The sequence below is a fragment of the Rhamphochromis sp. 'chilingali' genome (assembly GCF_963969265.1).
Source record: "Rhamphochromis sp. 'chilingali' genome assembly, chromosome: 13".
Taxonomy (NCBI): Eukaryota; Metazoa; Chordata; class Actinopteri; order Cichliformes; family Cichlidae; genus Rhamphochromis; species Rhamphochromis sp. 'chilingali'.
The window spans coordinates 4,405,416-4,423,882 of NC_137940.1; the positions used below are offsets into that span (position 1 = coordinate 4,405,416).

The 18,467-nt window shown below is 40.4% G+C and overlaps 1 protein-coding gene across 3 annotated transcripts in view; it reads left to right on the top strand.

Annotated features, from left to right (window-relative positions):
• fgfrl1a (fibroblast growth factor receptor like 1a) overlaps window positions 1-18,467 on the top strand; it is a 67,989-nt gene that overhangs the window by 45,720 nt on the left and 3,802 nt on the right. For 2 of the 3 annotated variants that reach the window (XM_080900360.1, XM_080900362.1), the window contains 4 exons: window positions 10,220-10,297; window positions 13,803-14,096; window positions 17,493-17,665; window positions 17,761-17,941. In XM_080900360.1, coding sequence (XP_080756486.1) covers window positions 10,220-10,297; window positions 13,803-14,096; window positions 17,493-17,665; window positions 17,761-17,941 — 726 coding nt within the window. The remainder of the gene's footprint in view (window positions 1-10,219; window positions 10,298-13,802; window positions 14,097-17,492; window positions 17,666-17,760; window positions 17,942-18,467) is intronic. The other variant, XM_080900361.1, reaches the window with a different exon arrangement.

The following is an 18,467-nucleotide window of genomic DNA, read 5'->3' on the forward strand; positions in this document are numbered from 1 at the left end:
GACATGCCACTGCGTGGTTATGAAATACAGCCAAGCCTCAGGTGAATGTAACAGATCTGACATAAACCAGACACACACGCACAGATGGTTAACCCAACAGTGGAAAGCAGCACCTCTACCTCCTCAACGCATGATGCTATGATAGTTTTTTCCTACAAATGTGTGTGTGCATGCGTGTGTGTGTGTGTGTAGACAGAGTGGAAACAGCAGGTTGCCTTTATTCATGACCATACAGTCACCCTCCTCTCTCATGCATCTACTCATACCTTACACACACACACACACACACATACAGGTGGCTGTAATTAGTGTGTAGAGCCCATTCATGGCACAAGATCAAACTGTGGGCTGCTCAGTTTCAGGAACTACAGAGCCCTGTTCAGAGTTAGACATACTCACTTAACCACATTCATTGATGCACGCACCTTTGCTCTGTAGTCCTCATGCTGTGTTTCTAATGTGATGCTGGCATACGAGAGGCTTCCCCTTAAAATGTTTTTGTTTAGTCTGCTCATTCAAAAGAGTTCTGTTTGACTTAACAGCAGAAACTTACACACTGTGTAAGTATTTACTTCAGCGAGGAGAGAATACAGAGAGAGAAGGTGGAGAGCAGGGGATTATGGGTTAGATAAGCCTGAAATGTTCAACATCTCCAATCAGCCATAAGACTACACACATTTGGTTTTTGCTGCAACGGTAGGCAGAATCTACACAGCTGGGAACAAGGTTATGAAAGCAGGAATAATGCTGCTGGAGAAAATCACACAGCTCTGAGCGGTCAGCTTTTTCATTCTGGTGATCAGGGAGCTTTCTCTGTGAGTTTATTTGACGTTTTTTTGGCATTCCGTCTCTCGGTTGGGTTTATTTAGTCTTCTGAAAGCCTTGATGGTAAAAACACTTAGTGGTAAAACTCCTTTATTTCATTGTGTTCCTTTAGTTCATCAATGATATACTTGGTAATAGTCCATAGATGTTCCGCCTTCATATGAGCAGAATATGTGCAGAACTGTGCAACTGGCCAGTCAGTTAACTTTACAAGGCTTTGATTTATTGTAAACATTGTTTTTTACGTTTTCTAAGACCTTATTTATGCAGCCAGCCTCTCCGAACAGCCTATCTCAGTCAATCAGGCCGGCTGACTCTGTTATTTGCTGCAAACGACTGCTGAAAACTCATTTCTATAGGTTAACCTCTCCTTCCCCTTCATTTTTGGCCATAGTTTGCAACCATTTGCATGTATGTGTGTAATTTGGAATGAATGCCTGCCGGTATGACTGATTACGTGTCTGTATGTTTGAGCAAGTTCACTTATCTTCAGTGTGTGGCTTTTATTTGAACTGTAAAGCACTTTGGAACTCTGTGTTTTGAAACATGCTATGCAAATAAAGTTATTATTGTTCTTACTTTATCTCCAATTTCCGAGGCCCACTACAGTATTTAAAAAAAGACTTCCCCCAGTTTCATTTGAAACTGGATCTAATATATAATAAAAAAAGGTTTTTTGTCTGACGTATTTTGCTTAATAGCTAACTAAAATATGCCTTTGGTGCCTCTATTTCAACCCCACAGACAGTTCTGTGTTTAAAGCTGGCTTAGCTGTATCTGTTGGTGCAGCATAGCTGAATAGTGAGGTAAATGTTGCTAATTTTTGTTCCACTAAAACTTATGAGCTGATATGGATAAATGAGGAAAATGTTTTTGGAGCTTACTGAGTTTGGAAAAACTGAAAAGTAGCTGCTGCTGGTTTCCAAAATGATCTGCCATATGCACCTCTTTTCAAATTCATCCAGCGTTAAAAAGTTACATTGCATTCGGGACTCTAGTCAATCAGAGTCCTTACCTTGCTTTAAAATACAAAATCAGAATTAAAGATTTCCTGGATGTCACCCCACCTTTATCCTCACACACATGCACCCTGAGCCGTCTCAGATTTTCCCTTATTTTAAAACACATGCTGCTAAGGAATGCTAGGTAATCAACCCCATATTTAGATCGCCTCGTGAATTAGTTGAGTGCGTGTTTCTGTTGGATTTGTTCACACCAAATAGGTCAGAAAGCTGGAATCAATTTCCCTCCCGAACACTGATGTGTGTTCATCATATTTCAGAGTCCAGGATGGCACATCGTGTAGTCACATTTGTAAACAGCATCGTAAAGTTGCTCTCGTAAAAAAAAAAAAAAAAAAAAGAAACTGGTGTACGGGGGCCAGTGGAAAGGGTTGGACAAGTGAATGGGGTTAGCTGGAAGAGAAACTCCATCAGGTGTTGGTGTGCGCATGTCTGCGTGTGTCTGCATTTGAGGGGTAATGAGATCAAATGTTCTTGAAACATTTCAGAGCAAAAGATGTTTTTCTTATGAGCATACAAGGATCTTTTTTCAGCTCAAAAATTAGTTATGCGTGTGTGTGTGCGTGTGTGTGTATGTGTGCGTGAATTAGTACTTTAATGCATGATGGAAAATGTCTTCACCTCTAGCACACGTCACCAGTGTGATCACTGGCCACTAAGTAGTCTGAGCTTGCAAATGTACAAGCAGTTAATATGTCATTTAAGCCAGTGTTGCTCCTCACACGGAGCAGAAGTTAACTGCAGTGTATGAGTGTCTGCCCTGTGGATACAGCTAATAAATCTCTCTCTCCATACTGTTGCCTTTTTCTCTCCAACTCTCTTTTCATCTTTCGCTCCTGCTGCCTCCTGACCTATTCAAAAAGTCAGTCGTATCCCGTCTTGTTTGCTCTCTCTCTCTGTGTCGCAGTCCCTTTCACTGTCTCTCACTCCCATGCTGTTAATAGAGGACAAAGCAGCACAAGTTGTAATCATTTCCATAAGGCTACACAGCATCTGCACAGCCAGTAGTGGAAATCTGCGTCTGTGTGTGTGCATTTTGGAATGAACTACACATGTGCACACGTGTACACTTACTGTTTTCTCTGGAGAACATGACAGCTTTATGCATACATAAAGTGACTGCTTTTACCTATACACCATGTATCAGGGGGCAAATCTTAATTGTGCAAACGTGTTGTGTAAAATGGGTTTTGGGCAAGCGAGCTAAAGGAGAGAAAGAAGACAGAACAGAAAGGTTGATGGAAAGGTAACAGAAGTTTAGTTAAAACTTGCTGGATAAGATCTGATCATTATTTTGTTATCGCTTCATCTTTAAACTTTTAAACCGGAAAAATCTGATTTGGAGAAAACAAATGTCATCAGATTATCTGCGATTACACTGAATCCAGTTTATTGTTTTGTCTATTTTCTTCACATTTGACAAGTGGGCTCGATCAGATGTGTGTGCTGATTGACTCTCAGTCAACTCTAAACATTATTATACTTAAACACCAAGTAAATAACTGACCGGGGGAATACTAGACTGAAAAACATTAGTCGTTCGGTGCAGGCAGTTACTGGCATTTTGTTACGTTTGCAGATATGGGTCGTGGAGTTCAAAGAGTCAAGTTTGCACAGTTTTCAATGAGCCACACAAAAGTGAAAGAGGACTATAAGAAGAAATGTTTTGTCAAAATATCAACCCTGCTCTTAGGTGCTGTGTGTTATAGACCTAAACTCGGGCTTTTCACTCATTATTTTATTTTTATTGACACTTTCATATTTATAGCCATGTGTTTGATGAGGCTTTTGTTTGTTCCCACACACTTAGAGGATTACATGAGCTGCTATTTACATATTAAACACAAGCCATACTGCAGAATCTGTCCACAGTCCTATATTTATCTAGAGCTACACTGTGTATATCTAACCATTTATTATAATCACTTTGGTGTAGAGTTGCAACAGACTATGCATAAATATTCTGAAAAACAATGTTGCTGGAGAGAAAAGTATGTTTGGAACGTAGGCTCGAGATGCTATGGTGTAATACTTTGTGAAAAAGAAACAGACGGATGTAAAAAGAGAAGTTTTGGATGTTTCTCTCTTTGCCATTTAAGTTTCAAAAATGTGTGTAACCTTTGGTGTTATTCCATCTCCCACAATAGTAGGCTTATAACAAAAGACAGAAACCCACAACATGTGGTTTCATTGTTTCCAGAGTCTCATTGAACTGATTGAATTATAATGATAGTGTGTTTAGGTAGAGGGTCAGAGCACTGACAGGCCAAACAGCTGCCGAAGGACAAATGTTGTTTATTCTGCTGGCTCTTATAAAAGATGGGTTTGGAGGAAGATGTATGCTAACACAACTGTACTGAAAAAATGGGATTTAACATTGTCAAACATTCAGTTCTTTTTTTAGACTGCAATTTCACCCTCTTACCCAGGTTTCTTTTTTAAATATTATTGTAATACTGTCCACTTTAAATGCCATCAGCCCATCTTGTGGCCATTATTAGATTAAATCAGTCACATAAATAATAAATAGGTGCCCTGCTCGGCCTAGTTGAAGGTCAGAATGTGCACAGGTGCCATTCTTTTTCACCACTGATAAACTAAAAGCAACCCAGTGGTCATGTGCATGTAAAGGCTGTAGTTGAATATTTTTAGCATATTATATTATTGCTTATTATTGGTAGATGAGATGAATTGCAATGCAAAATGTAGTATTTGGGCTTAATGAGTCTTTAAAACTAAAATATTTTGAACTTCTCATCCAGATTTCTAGGCACTGCGGTCTTGACTGCAGGTTCATAATAATGAACACCAAGTAGAAGCGAAAGTAATCAGTCATTGAGAACAACAAATTCCTTCCATCTATTTTCTTCTGCTTATTCAATTCAGCGTTCCTGGGGAGCTGGAGCCTTTTCCAGGGTACACCCTGAACTGGTCGCCAGTCTACTGCCAAACAACAAAGCATGCTCAAAAAAAAGGAAATCAAAGGAAACTATAACGGAGCTTTCAGTAAAGCTGTGCTATTATTAACTCAGGGGATTGGGGAATGGTCTTTTTGTACAGCCATCACATACAGAATAGAGACAGGTTTTCTTAATAAAATGAATAAAGTCTGACTGAAAACAGAAAGTTTTAGCTTGTCAAACTACATCTGTTGAAAAGAATAATATCTATATCTAATTCAATAATATGTTCAAAACTTTAAAATATGATTGAAAGCTACAAATATTAAATATTATTTCAAGGTAAACAGTTAATAATTACTGCTGATTTAGCTTCTTCTTTAAAGTGAAAATGTAATCTGTGTAATGTTTTAAGGTTATTTTGTGGTCTCTCTGATCATTTGCACAGCATGCACTGTGGTTTAGATCCAGCTTTGGTCAAAACTGCAACCCTCTACAACAGCGGCGACCCCAACCTTTTTTGTGCCACGGACCGGTTGATGCCCGACAATATTTTCACGGACCGGCCTTTAAGGTGTCGCGGATAAATACAACAAAATAAAACTAGTACCGGTACAGAAAAAAAGAAGATTTATTCATAACACACGTGAAAAGACCCAAGAAAACCGAGTTAACGATAAAAGTAATAACAAAATAACGCTGAAAACCGATGAAAACCCTGAAAACCAGACATTTCAGACCTGGGCCTCAACTCTCGCGGCCCAGTACCAAACGACTCACGTACCGGTCCGAGGACCGCTGCTCTACAATATTTAAAGGGAGCTTAAGTGAAACTAAGTCCTCCTTGGATGAAGGTTTAACTGAACAATGGTTCTCCTTTCAGTGTTGTGTAAAATGCCTTTGCTTGTGGTAGCTCCTGTCTGAAATAAGAAGTCAAACAAGTTAGTGAAGAAAGCTGTGGCTGCATGAAGCCTGAAACTATGACGATGGTCAATTTTAGAGGACTAACAGTGGTTTACAGGGTTTGTCAGACACACAAACTCACATCAGGACTGCTGGTTTTGGCCCTGAAGCTGCAACAACCAGCGGTCAGCAGAGGCTGACCTAGAAACATCCTTTTCTCTGTCGCCTCTGTCAGTGCGCCCCAGGGTGGCTGTGGCTACAATGTAGCTTGCCATCACCAGTGTGTGAATGTGTGTGTGAATGGGTGGATGACTGGATATGTAAAGCGCTTTGGGGTCCTTAGGGACTAGTAAAGCGCTATATAAATACAGGCCATTTACCATTTACCATTTTCTCTCCCTCAGACATGCACACACATCAGCTTAATCGCACGCACGGAGGTTCTGTCCACATATCCAATGTCTCTCTATTAAAACGTGGAAGGACATGACCCTTTAGGAAAACACTGCCCCCTGGACACACTCGTAGATACATACACACACTGGACTGTGGGAGTCATATTTCTGAGCGTGCTCATGTACAATTGCTGCCTTTTCTCTAAAGACATGAAAGCAAATACAAGAAGAGGTTATACAAATACACACACTCTCAGAGGGGTATGCGGCCGGTTAAAGTGTGAAATGTAGCACGCTGTTGAACCATTTCCCCCCTGTAGATGTAGATTTAGACAAAGATGAATAAAAAGAAACAAAGAAGCAAAGAGGCGGAAAATGAAAAAGAGATGCAAAGCACAAGAAAGAGGAAGGAGTGAATGTTCAGTTCAGAGCCAGGCAGGAATATTTAAAGGAGCGCGACCATAAATTTTATACTCATTGTGGATTTGCACATCAGAAGCTACAAGTGCACATGTTTTTACAATTATGGCACTTCACAACAGGTAGCAAACTGCATACTTTCAGTGGAAAATATGGATTTGTATCCACTGCCTGTACAGACACAGAAATAAAGTCCTTGCACATCTTCTTCAAGGACTATAAATCTTCACAATGATACAGCAGAGACAAGCACAAAGATATTATGTACATGATGTTATAATTTGACACTGACCAGAAACATGTGGCCCAAAAACAGATGGAAAATACAAAAGGTAGGGCCAAAGTCAAACCTTTTCTTGTTTCTTGTTTTGTTGTGCAGTGTTGGTTTAATTGTGCTTTTTAACCATAGTTTTTTGTACTTTCCAGACTCTTTTTAACCTGTTTTTCTACCATATACCTCACTAGTAGTGGAAACATTATGCTAAAGGGACACTTGGTGCATTCAAAGGTGATACCAAGGAATCACGAACAAGCATCTGTATGCAATGAGTATGAAGTTAGTTTGGCCAATGTCCAACATTTTGTTATTCACCACTAGACCCTCATCATCCTCATCTTTGCTGTTTCTGAATATTTCATTGTTGGCAGTCCTTACACACTGGTCTTCATGTGTGTGTGTGTGTGTGTGTGTGTGTGTCCGTGTGTGTGTGTGTATTAGCTGTTGTCAGCACCAGGCAACGTATCTGGCCGAACATTAGAAGGTGGAACAAGATCAGAAGAAAGCATTTTGTTTATTAAAAGCAGCTGAAGCAGGGAGGGTATATTTTCGACTATGTGTGTGTTCAACTTGAAACAAACAGCAAAACGTTAAGTCTGCCCCCGCAGCCCTGCGCTCATGTAACCGAGCTGAAGAAAGGTATGAAACTGGCTCCGCTGGCAGAAACCGTTTGAAAGCCTGGTTGTTGAACGTGCTGACAGATTGCAGATTTCACACTGAAATATGTATTTTTACTCACTAAAGGGCAAGAAGACTGCAAATCTCATTCAGTCACATTCAAAACATGAACAATATTTAGTGCAGTTGAGTCTTGGTTTGTTCTTTTGTCTCAGAGTCTCTCAGTCGAAGCCGTCTACAAGCATCTTGTATTTATAGAAGTATTTCTAGTAGCTTTGTTTAAGTAGTAGAACCTGGTACCAGGTCCTTTTTAGTAGTCTCTAAAAAGGACCTGGTACCAGTAGTTCCAAGTGAGTTGAATTGAAAATGTGACGTGAACAAACTGCATGCCACTGATTGGCCAGAGAGTGACTGCATGAGTCATGAGAGTTCTTCGAAAGAATTAAATCGGCCATTTTTGAAACCCAGCAATGACAACGCTGTGATCCAATGACAAAATACAGACGTTTACTATGGGTTTAGCAGCAGGTATACCATCGCCTCAATGTCCTCCATTGCTGAGTTGTGGTTGTGTCACATACAAATGGCATCTTGGGACTCATCTGCAATGGAAAATGACCAGTCGAGTCAAGTTGAGCTGAGGTGCTAGTAATGACTAAGTCACCGACAAGCCACAATCTTTTAATCATGCAACATAATCATTCATTTTTTGTAGTTTTTAAAGAAATATATGGTCACTTAAGTACTTTGGATATTCTGTTTGGCTGTGCCGTATGGACAGTTGAAGGTTTTTAAAGCCTTCATCTGTGAGTGGGTCTGCAGGAGATGGCGATGGGAGGGTTTGCTTTCTGGTAAGAGTGCTAAACCACGTTCCCCTTTAGATTAGACCCCCTTGCCGCTCAGCTTCAAACACCCTGCCTTTTCTCAGAACTAGCCGTGCGTGTGGCAGGAGGGAGAGATGAAGGGGGAGTCCGAAAGAGGGAAGGAGGAGTGAGGTTTGACAGGAATACCGGCACCTCAAGTTACCATTTAGCTAAATAATGCTAGAACACACACATCTACACATGCACTGACACACCCATGGAGAAATTCATATCACACACGCACACACACCCATAGAGACAGGAGCCCCACCACGTGGACTCCCAGTATACTATTAATACCAACCCAGAAGATGCAGGTCATGTCTTGTATTTGCATTTCATGTGTTTTTTGTTCCATCATACAAAAAGTGATGCTTTAAAGACATTTGGCGCTGCATTAAACACTCTAAGCTTTCAGGTGGTCTTCTAAAATCCCCAAAAATGGTATAGACCAGCATGCACAATAAACATCACACACAGATACACACACGTTCTGCAGGTGGTCCAAGGCTGTTTGGTTCCCTTTTCTATTCCTTTCATAACCAGCATCAGGTGTTGGTTGAAGTTTCAGGTTCAAGCCAAGCAAACCACGTACAACCCCCACATGTATTCTGACAGACCTGATATTGGACTGTATCAGACCTCCCAGCCCCCTGCCATCCCCTTTAAAGGCCCCTTTTGGATGCAATGACTCTATCTTGAAGCTTTCCCTTGCATAAAGGTTCAGACAGATGTTTGTGTCGTTTTGATAATCATTGGAGGAAGACGTGGAGAGAGAGGGAACCTGATACAGCAGCATTAAAGCAGTGTGATACTGTAGTGTGTGATTGAACACATTGTATGAAGAGAAAAGCTTGTTCCATTTCATTTTTCACCAAGGGGAAATTTTCCCTTTGCTACAAAGTTGAAGGACCAAATTTAAGACCACGGTTTCTCAGAGACGTGAGTCAGGGTTTAAAAACTGCAGGGCCTTGGGTAAGCATGGTAGGGGAGTAGCATTAATGTCAAGGCTTTCATTGCTGGTAAATGCACTAACTTACTGAATCATATTGTTTATCATTTGGTTTCCTGATTTAACAAGTATATGGTGGTGATTCACGGCTGAGCGGTTTAAAATTACACGGTGGAGAGCAGAACACTGGCTGGAAAATACGTTTGTGAAAGCCAGACTTCACAGTATACTGTAAAATAATTGTTCTCTAAATATTGCTTTGACTGAAATTACTCTTGCTTGGCTCTCAAGAAGCTTTTACACATTTAACTTGAATTTACCTGCCCTTCATCATTTCTAGGATTGTTTTACGACTTTTATTGCTGCAGAGATCTCACTTAAAAACCTGCATATCTAGAGTGAAAACAATGATGCTTCTGTATTTCTCCTTCCAGCTGTTAGGAGATAAAACAGTCCTCTGATTGTAATTTGCAGGAATCGAGCAAACAATCTTGATTTAGTTATTATTAATCTGTGACTCTCTTTCATAGTGTGTTTTTTGTTCTGTCCCCCCTCACCCCAGTCAGTCATGGCAGATGGCTGCCTGCCTGAGACTGGTTTGAGGGCGTCTTCCTGTTAAAATTGAGTTTTTCCTTCCCACTGTTGCCAAATGCTTGCTCATAGGTGGTTCTCTGTTTTTTGGGGTTTTCTCTATATTATTGTAGGGCTTTTACCTTACAGTATGTAGCGCCTTGAGGTGACTGAGGTGACTATATAAGTACATTTTAATTCAATTGAACTGAATTGATTTTACATTGAAACACTGGTCCTTTAGTGCAGCTGTAGCATGTAAAAACAGCAGTCAGACACCGATAAAATAAAACCTCCACTTTTGCATTCAGAAAGATGTTTATTTTACTTAAGCTGTACAAGTGGGCTGTTTAAAATAGTAACTTTAAAAACAAGTAATTTCAGCTATTGTTGTTTTTTTGTTTTGTTTTTTAATTTAGGGTCAGTCCTCAAATCCCACCTCTTGTCTTCCTGTCTCTCTTTTTCCCTCACCAGATGATTCCAGTTCAAGAAATGGAGCAGGACCAGCCCACAGTGATTCTGAACATGCCCCAGAGCTTGCCGGGAAACTGGGTAAGCACTCGTGACTTCTCGGTTCTCATCACTATCGAGATATAAACATTTGAAAATGAGAAACAAGCTTAGAAGTGAAACCTGAGACAGCATACAGTAGCCGATTGTACAATAAACACCTTGCACACTGTCAGGAGGGGAAATGATGAGGGTTTCTGCCCACACACAGACACACAAATACGCGCGGGCACACATCGCGGTGGCTGTTTGTGCAAGTAATTGGCTCTGACAGAGTGGAGAGCAGTCTATTTGTGTGAGGTGTGATTTGGGCGGACGCATTCCTTCCTTTCCCCCCTCCCAAGTGTTCCTGGACCCACTTGTCATGTAGCTTAACCCTTCTTTCTTTACTTGTTGTTATCACTTCATCAAACTCTCTCACCTTCACCTCTTTCTTTTTGCTCTGTCAGTTCAGACACACTTCTGCTGCACTTCTGTTTCTCTTCTCTTCTGTGGTCATTTAAGCAACCAAACATACGTTTATATATAAACATCAACATAAATTCTTGCTCTGTGTTTACAGGACCTTTTATGGCATATTATCTAAACTGAATGATAAATCATCTTAAGTGCATGCACTAACACAACAGTTACACCATATATGGTATTACGCTTGTAACCTTTTTTTTCCAGAGTTAAATGAAAAGTGAAGATAGTGGAAACACCGGAGAGTTATTTTCAGACATAAAAAGAATGGTATCAAAATAAATCAATTAAATATTACTGGATACACTGATACTAGGCTGTCATCTATCATACGTACTGACTTTTTACTGGGAGAAGAAACAACAGGCAAGAAAGTGTGTTAGTTCAATTAAAGAATCCGAGGAGAGTAGTGTTCAAACTAACTTTCAATAAGCTGTCAATCAGAATCCAAAAAGTTTTATTAACACCTCATAAACTTATAAAAACCTTATAAAATTGAGCTCATAATCATTTTTGTTAAAAAACAGATTTCTAGTTTTTCAACAGGAATCAGTTGGAGGCAGCCAGTAGATCTAACTAAATTTAATCTTTATATAAGATAAAAATTGTGGTTTTTTTATTCTTTTGAACAAATTTGTCCTTACTTTTCTTTATTTAAGAATCTAGTTGGTATTATTAGTCTTATTAGTCCTGAAGTCCAATTCTTAACCTAAATCTTTACTTAAATCTTAACCCTAACTTATTTTAACCCTCCACAGAACCTCACCAGAACTACTCGCGTTGGGAATTATCTCGTCTATCTCAGTATAGCATCTAAAATCCGTGCTGGATTTCATATGGCTCTTTCTGTCCCTCGCACGCACGCTCTGTCCCACCGTGGCGCTCCTACTTTTGGTCTCTGGCACACCGCCTGATCAAAGGCAGTCAGTCGGAGGGTCAGCAGTATTTTTACACTGTGAAGTGTGGCGCTGAAGTGGCCCCCGAGACCCAGAACAAGCCTGCCCTTTTGCTCACTCTGGCTCTCACCTTCTCCCCTCTCTCGATCGTGGCTTTTTTTGTTCGCCCTTGCTTCTCTCGCCTCTGTGTTTTTTTCTTCGGCTTGTTCACGTGCCCTCTCTTTTACCTTTGCTTTTTATTGTTTTAACTCGGTCTCTTTATCGTTGTTTTTTCTAACTATCACTTCAAGTTTTATTTGTCTGTTCTTGGCAATCGATCAGTCTTCTGAAGCTGCTAACCTTAATATGAACTTCACTTTTTTGCCTTTCATCTGTTTTCCTCTTAACTTGTGTTTGATTTGGTTCATCTTAGACAGTATAAATCAGTTTATTTCCATTACACCTCGCCGTATTCTATTCATTTTCCAGTCTCATCTTTGTCCAGTCTAGTTCAACTAAACTTTGTTTTGGCTCTTTCCCAGACTTACCAGTTATTTTCAGTCTAAACACATGCACCGGTTGAATTTGTGTACCCATCAAAGCTGTACATTAAACTATGAATCATTGTCTCATCCAGGCTACTTTCTTTCCTCGCTCTTTGTTAGATATGTTGACTCTGTCTCGTCACAGCTCAGCTGTGGTCCGGTAGCTTTTCTCAGACTCAGGGTGCACAGAGGTGAGACTTAAAAGCCTTTCCGGTATGTTTGTTTTGTTATCCTGCCCAGCTTCAGGCCTGTCGGCAGAGAGCTGTGTTTCCACTGAGTAATGCAGCTGTACTGAAATCTCCTAATTTGAGCGCACAAACCCGTCACATAACTCTTCTCCCTGTTTGTTTATCCAGAGCTAGAATAATAACTGTGTCTAAAGAAAGAGATGAAACTGCACTAGTTTCAGGGTGATTTACCTTCCCGGTTGATGGCTATCTGCTGTGGCTAAAATATGAGGGCTGTAAAATCAAGCGCTCCTGTGAGTGATTTCCTCTCCTGTCTACTGCTTAGGTTTTTCTTTACCTCTTTGATCTGTTTTCACTGATTGTTATGCTTTTTAAATACGATGTGTATGTATGAATAGACTAGACTGAGGTATTGTTCAGCAATGAAATATTTGTGGTACTAAATGGAGTTAATTCTTGCATTCGGTAGAAGGATGTGGATGTTTGAATAGCTTTATGCATGGAATGAATGGCTGTTCGGTGTGATGCTAGGTCACTGTCTAGCTTTTTATGACTTGTGCAATAACAACCGAGTATTTAAAGTGATGCTTCGCTCTTTTATAGCTGCTTTCTGGTTTTTAGAAAGCAGTTCCCATGGACGCTTGATTTCAAGTCCAATGCATGGCCTTTTTATGAGCAGGAGAGGGGTACCAATGTGGATCAGTGGAAAATGTGTGTGTTTTCAGTGATGTAAGTCTTCTGTGTCAGGGAGAAGAGGAAGCGATTCAAGTTTTTTTCTTAAACAAAACAATTAGGGTTTATTACAGCAAATTACACTGTATATACCAAGAGGCACGTTGCCATATGTTGTTACAGCACAACATGGAATTCCTGGCACTGCCCGCAGAAATGACTTCAGTCTGCTTTACGCTCCTCGCACTGCAAAAACTGTACATCACTCACCAAGTCTCAGTCCTCGCTCAGTTAAATTTTGTTAACAGCAAAGCAGGTGATTTCATGGTGCATAATTTATGATTATGAACAAGCTCTGGCAGTTGGAGGGACATAAAATGAATCTGTAATCCCAAACATTTGTAATAATAAAAGGTTTTTAACAGCCCCGTGGAGGGATTAATTATCCAGAGATGGCATTTTGCAGTTATTCGTCAAAGAATGTGGGGGGGGGGGGGAATAATAAATAATAAACATGTAACTGTAACACAAACATGTAACACAAACTGTCAGGTAGCATAACTGAAATTGTTATGAGTTCAGGAATGTTTTACTGGTCGAAGCAACAAGATCTGTAAATTGACTCTGTAAACTATTTACGACTAACAATTTAATTTGCATCAGACCGTTTTTCCCACCTGCAGCTGACTAAGAGAGAGAAATGAAGTGTTTGTTTCTGTATGTTTTTGAGTGGTTTCAAATCAAGCTTTATTTTCTTTCTCTAATTAATGAGCATTTTTTTTCCTTCTCTTTACTCTTGCAGTTCGTCCACGTTTCACTCAGCCAGCAAAGATGAGGAAACGCGTCATCGCGCGCCCAGTAGGCAGCTCTGTGCGGCTGAAGTGCACGGCAAGCGGTAATCCTCGCCCTGACATTGTCTGGTTGAAGGACAACAGGCCACTGGTAGACGAGGAAGATGGAGCAAGAGGGGAAGGGAAGAAGAAGAGATGGACTCTGAGTCTGAAGAATCTGACGCCGGAGCACAGCGGGAAGTACACCTGCCACGTCTCCAACAGAGCGGGAGAGATCAACGCCACCTACAAAGTGGAAGTCATACGTAAGTCACCAATGCTTGGTCTCGTATAGAGTATAGATTAGCTCAGGTTATCAGGTGATGCTGAACCACATTTTCAACTTTGGTAGCCATTAGCTGAAGCCTGACGTCAGGGAGTATTTTCAAAATGTACTATCATCCTTCTTAAAATAGCAGAGACCTTCCTCAAAGGTCAGAATACTATTACAGTATAAACAGGGCTAGTAAATAACTCATCACAAGTCCTTACTGCCAGTTAGTATGTAATGCTAAACAATGGTAACCTGAGGGCCACACTCAAGCTTTTTCTGGAAATTTCAAAGGCTTCATCAGAAATAGAGATAATGCTATTAGGAGCAACAGACACCCCATCACCCTGAATGAATGTGAAACAGCACAACTAAAGGGGGGCTCAGAGTGACCGGAGCCAGCCCTAACTGGGAGTTTTATTTAAAAAGAAACCTTTAAACCTAGTTAGAAAGCTAGAAACAAGGTGTCTCCTTCTGGGAGGTGCTTCTACAGGTAAAGCGATTAAGGCTCCGCCTCCCATTCAGAAGCATGCTCGTGAAATGTTCAGTGTATGCGTTATATATGGCTATATGTGGTCATCTCATGCTGTGCCACATCAAAAAGCAAATTTTGGGGGAATGTGGCGTGCAAGTATTTTAGCATTCCTGCTGTTATATTATAGACCAGTAGGAATGTCTCTCACTGAAACAATAATACACATTATGCTGTACACATCATCGTTTTACTGAAGGGCCGGCGTGACAAAATAGCAGGGTTTGAAATGGGTTTTGTTTCCAGTCTTACTCACGGTACAGTGATTATGCAGGATGTCTAAGAGCATGTGATCAAAATCACTATAATTAACTTTTCAGCCATTTAAATGATTTGTTGTCAAAGAGTCTGCTGCCAGGAAGCAACCGCTCATGCTCACATACAGGCTTTATTGAAAGAGAGAATGACATTAAGATGGTAGTCATTAGCAGATTTCGCTTACAATTATGCTGTAATTGATGACTGTTAACTTGTGCTGACAAACATTTATATTTTACAGGATAAAAAGTGCTCATAATTGAGAAGGTTCTGGCTTATCACTAAGAATAGAAGGTTATTTATAAGTCTTCTTTCAGCAGCTTTTATTGATCCCCCACTTAGGGCTGCCACGATTAGTCGACTAGTCACGATTACGTCGACTATCAAAATCGTCGACGACTGATTTAAAAGTCGACGCCTCGTTTGAAGCTTTGTAAGATCACAAAAGATGCAGGAATGAGTAGTAGGGTTTAAGAGTGTAATAACGGACTGAAACAGAAGATGGCAGCACTGCATGTACAAGGATGTCAGCTGCCGTTTAACCCCGAAGGAGAAGAAGAAGCTGTCCCAGAATTCATAGCGCAGCCCAGCTCAGTTTCCAACAATGGCGGCAGCTAGTTAGTTTTAATATTACTCTTATTATTCTTTTTGGGTCACAAAATAAACGTTTAACATATTTTCAGGCGAGAATGTAGCTGTGTAAACCTCAAATATCGGCTCAGTTTATCAGGACACCACATATTTTCAAAAGCGCTCCGACGTTTTCGGAGACGTCTGTTACCCACTAGCTCGATAGCTAGCTCAGTAGAGCCGTGAGAACACCGGACTCCCGGCAAATCGTTTTCAAACCCACCGCCGTCTGTCGCTACTGGAGTTAGATAACTTAAAAATGTTATTGTTTGGCTTTTTTTAGTATTTTATTTGTTCCTGAGTAAATCGGTTTGGCTGAGATTAAAGTTATAGTTTTTGCACAGCTGAATAAACATCAAGCAGACAACTGATTATCAGAAGTGTGAGATGCTGGAGAATATATTCCGGTGTCCTGTTATATTTTAGATAGCAAGGAGTTTATTAAACTTCACCGAAACAATCTGCAAATTTCATTAAAATGTAATAAACTATCATCTTTTCTTTATTTTTAGTTAGCACAGACCTTAAACACTTACAGCTGTAAGCTAATGATAGTTATATAAGAGCAGATGAATGCTGGTGCAATAAGCTGTAGTTTTATGTCCAATGGATGATGATCTGATTAGTGACTAATCGCAAAAATAATCGGTGACTAGTCGATTATCAAAATAATAGTTTGTGGCAGCCCTACCCCCACTAGTGTTGTCTGTAAACATCGGTCCAACAGGTTAGAAATGTTCAGCGGGCTTTTCAGGCTGCAGTGTGATCCGCTTTTTAAAAAGAGTCTTGTTACTGTTGAGGGTCGAATGTGTGTTATGGCGACTTGTGGGTGTTTTGTGCCGTATTAGGTTGTGTTGGAAGATCGATCGACTTAGTGTTGACCTGTTTGGTGGAGAGATGGTGTCGGTTTTGTGCGTGTGTCCACTCAACTGCGTGTAACCAAATGTTATAGCTCTGTTGAGAAGCTCAAACTAGCTCTCTACACTCTCACTCCACTTCACACATCTGTTCTATATTAAACCACAGCTGTAGTCTCACACACACAAGCGCACATAAAATAAAAAGAAAGTAAATCAAGCCACTGCTTGCTTGTGTCAGATGTGACGTTTTCTCTATCGGCTGAGATTCATCCAACTGTCCGTCATTCCCAGCTGTTAGAAAGAGAACTAGAAAAAAAGAGACACAGGGTCAGAAACCCAATAAAGCTTTTAAAAATCATGTATAACCTGTGAGTGGAGATGCAAGACGCTATAGCAGGAGCATAAATTGTGCTCGGAGGTGAATTTTCAGCTGTATGACAACCCCTCTGTATTTAAATGGAATTAACCTCAGCTTTCTCAGGGCTTGTTTCTGTTACATTAACATTTTTAAAGTCTATACCAGCACCATGAAAATTAAGCTAGCACTGCTGTTTACAAGGGGGGAAATGTATTCTTTGAACTCTTTATCAGATACAAAGAAAAGGTTTCCATATCATCACCACCACCTAGAAATTAAGCTAAGTTTGAAAGCTGGTTTTCTTTCATTAATTAATCCTGTAATCCACCAACCAAAAAGCCTTTCTCACTCAGGCTTCTGTTGCTCTCAGATTAACAGATAACGGAAAGGAGATGATTAAGTATCTCTGCAAGGCCTCTTTTTATCAGCTGTGTGAATTGATAAAGAAGAAACAAGAGCTACAGATAAATGATCTGTTTGCATGTCTTTAGCAGACAGGGATGATGCAGCGGAAGGTGAATACAGCAAATAATCCTCTTTACCTAAATTATTACTCTCTCTGGTGTAATTTACTCCAAATAAATTGATTACAAGTGTATACCTCCTCGTTTAATTCTTAATAAAGCAGACAATTAGAAAATAAAATAATCAAACCATTTCATTTTTCACATTTTTGTAGTTTGAAGAATACAACATTAAAAATAGTTTCTGTTTATGTTTCTGCACGTTTGTCTATTTTGTCTCTTTCTTCAGAACGTACCAACTCTAAACCCATCCTGACAGGTACTCACCCTGTCAACACCACCGTGGATTATGGGGGAACCACGTCTTTTCAGTGTAAAGTCCGCAGTGACGTCAAGCCAGTTATCCAGTGGCTTAAAAGAGTCGAACCTGGTGATGAAAACAAATTTAACTCCACCATAGAGGTACAAAAAAACCTTTTCTGAAGCAAATTAGCAGCATTATTCATTAGACTGAATTCTTTTTTAACTTTGAGGTGTGTATTGATGTTTTTTCCAAGGTTGGAGACTATCACTTTGTGGTCCTGCCTCCAGGAGACGTTTGGTCACGCCCTGATGGATCATACCTCAACAAGCTTCTGATAACCAGAGCCAAGGAGGAAGATGCCGGCATGTATATCTGCATGGGAGCCAACACTATGGGCTACAGCTTCAGGAGTGCCTACCTCACTGTGCTTCCAGGTCAGAGGAAGAAACGTGCTGCCTGCAGAGACAGAATTATTAGATCTTATAGTTTACAAAGCCACAAGAACTTCACCTAAAAGTTCTTATGTGAGCAGAAATCTGTGGCTCTTATTCCAGATGTATGCTCTTTCTTTCTTCCAATAGAGGCACAGATAACTGTAACTGTGGATACCAAGAACCGATCCATACAAGTGTTAATTATTCATTTATACTCCTTACTGCTAACCATTCTTTATGTGGAGCAGACCATAAAGGGTAGGGGGCTGGAGCCTATCCCAGAAAGGAGCAGGGTACACCCTGGACAGATCTTCAGTCTGTCACAACCACTCACTCTTAAAACCAGTTTAGAATCACCAAATAACTTAAGCCCATGCATGTCTTAAGACTGTGGGAGGAAGCAGAAGTACCCGGAGAGAACACGCAAATTCAAAACTCAAACACAGAAAGACCCCAGACTGGATTAAAACCCAGGACCTTCCTGCTATGAGGCGACCGTACTAACCGCTGGAGCACCGTGGCGCCC